At 50.4% G+C, this 7,994-nt stretch overlaps 1 protein-coding gene across 1 annotated transcript; it reads left to right on the forward strand.

The window, feature by feature from the left end:
• The first annotated feature begins 3,505 nt into the window (after positions 1-3,505).
• RIPK3 (receptor interacting serine/threonine kinase 3) lies at positions 3,506-7,468 on the forward strand. Its single transcript, XM_019714367.2, has 10 exons — positions 3,506-3,676; positions 3,876-4,016; positions 4,129-4,438; positions 4,910-5,055; positions 5,181-5,227; positions 5,437-5,604; positions 5,714-5,799; positions 6,039-6,386; positions 6,503-6,599; positions 7,125-7,468. The coding sequence occupies exons 1-10, from the start codon at positions 3,657-3,659 to the stop codon at positions 7,271-7,273; spliced, it is 1,512 nt and encodes a 503-aa protein (XP_019569926.2). The 5' UTR covers positions 3,506-3,656; the 3' UTR covers positions 7,274-7,468.
• The last annotated feature ends 526 nt before the right edge of the window (positions 7,469-7,994 follow it).

Raw genomic sequence — 7,994 nt, forward strand, 5'->3', positions numbered from 1 at the left:
TCTGGGGAACTTCTTCAGATCCGTTCTAGCACACTACTTCTCTCTTCAGCTGTATCTTCTGTTTGACCAAGCATTGCAATTTTAATTTTAATGGTTATATACAAATTTTTATTTTTTGTTTTTCTATTTTTTCCCTAAATCTATCTGGATTTTTTTTTAATACTCTCTTGTGACTTATTCACTTTTTCTACTCCATCTTTTATTCTTTAAACATTTCATGATACCTTCTTTAGATTCTTCATCTGATTATTCCAAATTCTGAAGTCCTTAAAGATCTAAAACTGCTGATTATTGGTGCTGCTGACTCTCCTTCGTAGTGATTTGAATCCTGTATATTTAGTAATTTTTTGGTGAGTTTATACTTGGGTGAATTTAATCCAGAAGACTGGATTGAAGATGCTTTCCTCTAAGGGACTCAGGTTGCTTCTGCTGGACTCCAGGGGACATTAATAATCTGGGCCACTTAAAATTTTCAGCTTATGGTTTATTCGATCAAAGGGAAAGAGAACAGGTCGCACGTGGAAACTAACACTTTTATTCATTTTAACATCTAGTGGTACAGCCTAGACAGATTTCCTTGTAGGTTCCCTCTGCAAGCAAGGAGACTTTTTCCTTTCCAGTGAGAAAAACTGACTCTTTGATGGTCCCAGCTTTTCGGGGATGAGGGTGTCTCATATTTAGCTCTTCCATCTTTCTAGGCCCTAAGGCGTATGCTCTGCTTCTCCCCTAATTTCCCATACCTTTATCCAGTCCCCAAAGCTCTAGGTTTCTAGTTAGACGAACTCTCTGCTTACTCACTATATACCTTTTGTTTTGTGTTGTCTTATTTTGTTGATTTCAGGGGATGCCCTTGGGAGATTACCTTTATTTTGAGGGAGCTCACTAAGGAACTTTTAACATATGTGTTTGTTGTGTTTTATATAGCATTTAAGTATTCTGCTATGGGAGGCTTTTGAGAACTCAGTCATACCACTGGAAAAGAATTTTTAAAACAAACAAAAATGTGATTATGTGGTACATACGAGTTGTTTTATAACCTGTTTTTTTTCCATTTGATATATGATCAACACCTGTCATATAAATAAATATAGGTCAAGAGCATCGTTTTAACGGCTACATAGTCTTCCACTGAATAATTCACTCAGTCTTTTTTATTATTGGATTTTAGGGTTCTATTTTTCACTATTTTAAATAACATTTCAGTTAATATCCTTATAACTAAATTTTTGTATACATCATGATCTTCTGCCTTCTTTAACTGTTTATAAAAGTAATATATGCTAGTATAAAATATTCAAACACTATGGAAAATGAAAATTCTCCATAATCCTTTTTGCCATCACCTCAATACCATTCGGTCTATGATTAGAATCCCTTAATCAAACAACAGATGAGAATTAGTTAGGTATAGACTATCCAAGAAGAAAGATCACATCCTCTGCCCCCCACCCCCAACAACTAAGGATAGGGAACCAGAGCGTGTACTGGTGGGCTGAAGGTAAGCAAAAATAATCAGGAGCAGAGAACTGAAGGAACGACAGACACCGAAGTAGACTCCAAAAGCCTGGGATAGCTGGAGTCAGAGGCACCAGGCCTCAGAAAAGTTCAGAGCTTCAAAAATCTAGGAATCAACTTTGCCTTGCCAGTGCCTAACGGAAGCAGAGGGTCTTCTCAGGCACTCACTCCAGACTCTCATCCCTGCTTCCCCGTCTTCTAAAGGGGTTTGGTTTATTTTGAGTCAGAAAGCAGGACAGGCTCTGACTGTCCCCAACCCTGTGCTTCATTGTGGCTTACCCCTGATTCTCCGGATCTTGTCCCAATCTAAAGAAATCCAACCATAGAAACACCCCTCTAACACCTTTCAAGCGGAGCCCCAATGTTGAGCCCAGAGTCTTCTACCAAAGGAGAATCACGAAAGGAATGGCTGACATCTCTGATGGCTCTTAGCTCCTGACTAGACTTTTTTTGAGGACCTGTTGCACTTGCCTGTATAGTCTGTGAGATACCGTCACATCTCTGTAATAAAGTCTACTTCAGATGGATTCTGTCAACCGTGCTGGTGAGAGTCCCTAACCCATAAAGAAACCCAAGCTCCTCTTTCCTCCTGGTGAGTATAGAGCTCCAGCAGGGATGATCAGAGTCTTAAGGGAGCCCCAGAAGTTTTGGTTGTTCATTTATTAATTCAATTCAACAAATATTTATGGGTGCCTACCATGCACTGGCTTTTAAACAGACTACAATCGAAGAGTTCCCTAAATACCTCCAAAATCGCATGGATGGACTCCACCAGAATTCATGAGTTGGATTCTAGAGTTCCCAGCTGCTCTAAGAAACACAGTTAACTGCTGGCCACTTGTTCTCCAACCAGCACAGCCCATGGAACACCAGACAGAATAAAAAGTGCACACCAAGAGGAGACCTTCCAGTGACAGCTGGCACACGACCCGCAGGGTTGGGTCTCCCCATGAAGGATTGAGTGCCCAGGGTTAGCTGTATCTAGCTCCCACAACCTCCAGCCATGGTCAGGCCTTGCACGGGTAAAATAACCTTGGTCTACCCTAAATCCTTAAGGTTCCCTAAACTCCTGAGTTCTAAAAGGCCCTTGTCCAGAGCATGTGCTTGTGGGGAATGTATATTAACCAAGGAATTTGCATGGAGGAATTAGCATGGGGGAGAGAGCCAGGAGGACCTGAGGTGTTCCCACTGCACATACACCGTGTTAGCAACCCCCTGGCCGGGCCATTCATCTTGCTGATCATATTGCCCTGGGAGTGGGTTTTGCCCTTGACAGCAGACAAGTCACTACCAATGCCAGGGACTTGCCTCAGCAAGAGCCGTTGTCAGGAACTGGGCAGGAATACAGACAGGGACCCTTCATCACACCATCGGACGCTTCACACCATCCTCAGCCACCTTCACCACTAGCTGAGTGGTACAGCCCTGAAGCCTATGTGAAAATAGGAAAGTTTACAGTGATGATAAGAAAGCCAGGCACTGAAGTCAGTTCCTCACTGGCTTGGGCAAGGTAAATTATCAGTGCCTCTTTCTCCTCACCCGTAAAAAAGTAATAAAAGCAGTACTTACGCCCTTAGGGTCGATGTGAGAATTATATAAACTCATATATGTACCTGGCACATGACAAGCTTTACAGAAGTGTTAGCTATACTCTTAGGTCAGTTGTGGGGGAACTGAGCCCCAGGACCATGGAATCCTCCTCAGCACCATCCCATCCCTAGCCCAGGCCTAGCAGGTAATGGAGCTGGGAATGCTGTGGGAAGGAGAGACACCCGCTGTGGAAGTGAGTTAATTATGGGTTCCTGGAAGGTGAGGACTTCTTCCGTGATACTCTAAATGCCCAGTGACATCTAACTGGGCTGTGGCATGCAGCAGGTGCTTAAGGAAATAACTAGTTAGAAAAGATAAGCACTATGCTTCCGTTCTGCCTACCCCCTCCCCCCGCCCCTTTGGGGCGGGACTGTAGAGGCGCCTGTCGAAAAAGGAAGTTGTTCTGTCTGTGCTGGTAGGGAGAGAGACCGGGAAGCAGAATCAGTGAAATGGCCTAGAGATTGACCTCTCTCCCCACCCCCAACCCTCTCTGCCACAGACTCCACTTGGAGAAGTCACTCCATCCGTGTGGACTCACACCTTCCAGCCTGATGTCTAGCCACAAGATATGGTGAGTAGAGAATGGGACACACAGGATGCCCCTCCGGCTAGCTCAGGGACTGCTTTGTGCCCTGCCAAGGCTGGGGGACAGTGGGGCCCACAGGGGAGGCTGTGGATTGTACCGACCCTGCTGAGTCATGGGGGTCACAGCAGAGACAAGTGCAGACTTGAAGCCATGGCCAGTTGGTAAATGAGGCCCCCTCTCCCAGGCACAGTGGTGCCCCAGCCCCCCTGGTGTCCAACGAGGAATTAAAGAACCCGAAGTACATTGGTGAAGGTGGGTTCGGCACAGTGTTCTGCGCACAACACAAGTCGTGGGGTACTGATGTGGCGGTCAAGATCGTGAACTCGTGAGTGCCCCAGCTGCATGCAGGCAGGCCTCTGTGCCGCGGGTCCTGAATGGGGAAGGGAGGGATGTGGCCAGCAGCAGAGCAGTGACTCCAAGTCTCTCCTGGAGTGTAGGAAGGCCATATGCAGGGAGGTGAAGGCCATGGCAAGTCTGCGTAACCCACATGTGCTGCTCCTGCTGGGCGTCACTGAGAACCTCGAGTGGGACAACTTGTCTGGGCCGGCTCTGGTGACCCGTTTCATGGAGAATGGTTCCCTGGTAGGGCTGCTGCAGCCCCAGTGCCCTCGGCCCTGGCCGTTCCTCTGCCGCCTGCTGCAGGAGTTGGTGCTCGGGATGTGTTACCTGCACAGCCTGGACCCTGTGCTTCTGCACCGGGACCTGAAGCCCTCCAACGTCCTGCTGGACGCAGACCTGCACGTCAAGGTCAGCCCATCCATACCCCAGCCCAGTCTCTAAACAAGCTCCTGCCCCAGAGCTGTTCCAGCCCCACCCACTGGACAAAGCGCCTGCTGCAGCCCTGCCTACTGAATACCCTCAGCATTTCCCTCTGCACAGAGGACTGCCCAAATGTCAAGGCCCACCCAGCAGCTTTAGCCTCTGCCGTACCAAGTGATAGAGCCCTGACTGACACAGTTACTTCTACTGTGGGGCTCACCCCACTAGACCCTCCAAAAACCCATGGCTGACAGCCCAGGAGACTCAGCCCTTAACCCAGTCCCATGGAGAGGGGACCCAGGCCTCCAAACCAAGGACCTCACTGATCCTACCATTCCCCTAACCCTCCACACCTCCTTTACAAGGGTAGGCCTGCCCCTTCTGGGGGAAAAAGGGGGATGCTGGAAACTACCTGGCCTTGTCCCCCCCTTTCCTCCTCCTTTTCCCTTCCCTTTGCAGCTGGCAGATTTTGGCCTGTCCACATTTCTGGGAGGCTCAAGGTCAACAGCAGGATCTGGGAAGTCAGGGGGCACCCTCGCCTACTTAGCCCCAGAACTGTTGGCTGATATAAACCGGAAGTCCTCTAAGGCCAGTGATGTCTACAGGTAAGGTACCCACACCAAACACACATCCCAATTTCTGCACCTCTCTGGGCCCTTCCAGAGGGAGTTATATGGGAGAGGAGTCTTGCCAGCAGCTGGGCCAGGCCTCAGTTTTGTGTCTCCTACAGCTTCGGGATCGTATTGTGGGAAGTGCTAGCTGGAAAAGAAGCTGAAAGTAAGGCTTTAAGCAGACTCTGGGATCCTTAACCCCAGGTGCCCTCCTCCTGAAAATCCCCAAACCCTCTTCTTCCTGCTTACCTGCTCAGACTGTCCTATTCCCTCCTCATCTTTCCTTGGACTGCACTCCCTGCCGCTTTCCATGATGGAGCAGGTAGCCCCTCATCCCCTGAATGCTTTGTCTTCATGTCTCCCACCCCACCCCAGTAGTGACCCAGATATCGCTGATGCAGAAAGCCGTGTGTGAGAGGCAGAACCGGCCCCCACTGACTGAGCTGCCCCAGCCCAGCCCTGAGACTCCTGGCTTAGAAGGACTGACACAGTTAATGCAGGACTGCTGCAGCAATGAGCCCAAGGACAGGCCTTCATTCCAGGGTGAGCTGGCCCTTTAGCTGGTAGCTGGGGCAGGCCTGGATCTGTTAGCAGGGTCTTTGCCTGGGAAAGAAGTTTTGCTCACCTGCCACCTACTCGGCTTTCTCTCCAGACTGCAGACAATATACTGAGAAAGCCCTCCACCTGGTACAGAATACAGGTGTAACTGGTACAAAGATGGATGATGCAGTGTCCACAGTGAGTGCCCAACACCAACTCACACACAAAGAGCTGGGCGGAGATAGCACCAAATGGCTCCTGGGGCCACCCAGTGACTCCCCACTGACCACTGTTCTTTATGCCTTGAACCTCATCCCCACTCTCTCCACCCCACCCCTGAATTCCCAGGCAACAGATTATGGACCAAAAGACTCTTTCCTTGGGTTTACTCTGTCTCTCCCACCTCCACACCCAGCAAGGTCCCCCTGTCCTTGCAGGTGAAGAAGTTCCTGTCTGAGCACAGAAGGTGTTCTGCCTCTGAGCCAGGCCCAGGAGGGACAGAAATGGATGGCCCTGGGGAAACCCCAGAAAGCCCTGATTCCATGGTCTCTGAGATGCTAAACCTGAATCTGAAAGGTTTGCCCAGCTCTGTTCCTGAAAAATGTATAAGCCTTCCTAAGAAGATGGAGGCACAGGGAGAACAGACTCAGCATGCCCAAGCAGCAAGGATGTCTTCTGATTCAACAGTCCAACCTCCCCCAAATCTGGAGACCTCACTTTTCAGAAACCAGGAGCCCAGCCCCACCTCAGCTTGGCCACCAGGTGCTAGACCCCAAGGGAATCAGGTGAGACTAGGGGATGCAAATCCTGTCCCCTTGCCAGGGAAAATTTGGGGTCAAGGGGGTATGCCCCGGAAACAGGCCCCAGGACAGAGAGCCTGAGAGTGCTGTGCTGTTTACAGGGGGCTGAGAGAGGTGGCACCAACGGGCCTTCCAGGGAGCCAGAGCCAAATCCAATACCGAATCCTCCCAGGGAGTGGGCGCCAAATCCAATACCAGGTACCCACTCTCCATTCCTTCCTTTCCTCTGCTCAATTCTTCCACCAGCTTCATCCTCTAGTCCATATACAGATCGAGGGTACCTTGGGTAAGGAGAGAAAGAGAAAGGGCTAGAAGCCATCTACCTCAACCTTCTCACTTCATAAATGAAGAAACTGACACTCACTGGGATTGGATCCCACTGAGATTACGGCAAAGCCTGGATTTGCCCCTGGACCTTCTGGCTCCCTAGCTCCAGTTCTGTGAACCTCAAAATCCCATTGTTGCTATGTCAGTCTAGAGGGCCTCCTAGCAGAAAAGACCCAAATATCAGGGTCAGAGATGTCAGTTGCCACCCCTCTTGAGCTTCTGGACACCCAGTCCTGAAGGGGCAGCCTGCAGAAGACACCTCACACCTTCATTGGGAGGCCCTATCCTTGCATTTCCCCAGGGTGAACAGGAGGTGCTCCTGCCCCTCTGCCATGCTGCTCCTCCTGAGTTGCTGATTTAACCCTCCCACCACCACCACTGCTGTTTCTCTTAAAGGGCACCGGTCTGTTGCCATCCATCACAGCCAAGGGATACAGTTGGGAAACAACAACTACATGACGATACAAGGGGAAACTCCCTGTTCCACATGGGCCTGGCGACCTAGGCAGATGGATAGGGGCGGGCAACACGCCTCCCACAAGTAGCTTCGAAAGAAGTGCGGAAAGAACCTGACTCCTGCACTGGGCCACACAGCTGGTATAATCATGGCAGGAATGGAGGAAGCGTCTGACCCACCTCCTGGACTTGAGGCAGCTAGCCAAGACATTTTTTGAGGACCATGAGGCATGTATCCAAACTGACTTTGTGCCCCAGGAGTCAATAAAGTGGTGGAATCTTAACCAGAGCATCGCACAGGAGGCTAAGGCATCAGCCAGAGGCAGGAAGGGATAAGGATGGGAGGCTGGGGAGCTGACATCAAGGGAGGGGGAGGCACTGAAGTCTCACTGAGGCCGGAAGCGGGATGCTGAGGACTGGGGGTGGGTAATGGCATGGCACACGAGGTCAGGGCCCAGCTGGTGGCAGGAAGGAATCCCAGAGGCCTGGCTCCTCGGGCTGCTCTAATCTCAGGGCAGAACATTTCCTCTAGAGCCCGGCAAAACCCTACCCTAAACCCAAACTCTGGGGGTAGATGCTGTGGTCCCACTACCCCTCTTGTCTCCTGGGCTACAGAGATTCACCAGTGGGGCATGGAGGGGGAGGGGGTCTCCATGGAAATTTACACACCTCAGCCCATCTAGTGCCCTGCATGAGAGACACACCCCGCCCCAGTTTCTCAGAGGTCAGCACCCATTCTATCACCTCTCTCCACCACATACACTCATGGGCACGCTGCTTCTGAGGCAGAAGCCCTTTGGTTCTCAGTTC

The sequence above is a fragment of the Rhinolophus sinicus genome, chromosome 3 (genome assembly GCF_057876585.1).
Source record: "Rhinolophus sinicus isolate RSI-liver-muscle chromosome 3, RSI-T2T, whole genome shotgun sequence".
Taxonomy (NCBI): domain Eukaryota; kingdom Metazoa; phylum Chordata; class Mammalia; order Chiroptera; family Rhinolophidae; genus Rhinolophus; species Rhinolophus sinicus.

Coding starts and splice junctions, on each gene's coding strand:
- RIPK3 (XM_019714367.2), top strand. CDS start 3,657: ATGTCTAGCCACAAGATATG. Junction 3,677..3,875: donor ATGTCTAGCCACAAGATATG/GTGAGTAGAGAA, acceptor CCCCTCTCCCAG/GCACAGTGGTGCCCCAGCCC. Junction 5,605..5,713: donor GGACAGGCCTTCATTCCAGG/GTGAGCTGGCCC, acceptor CTTTCTCTCCAG/ACTGCAGACAATATACTGAG.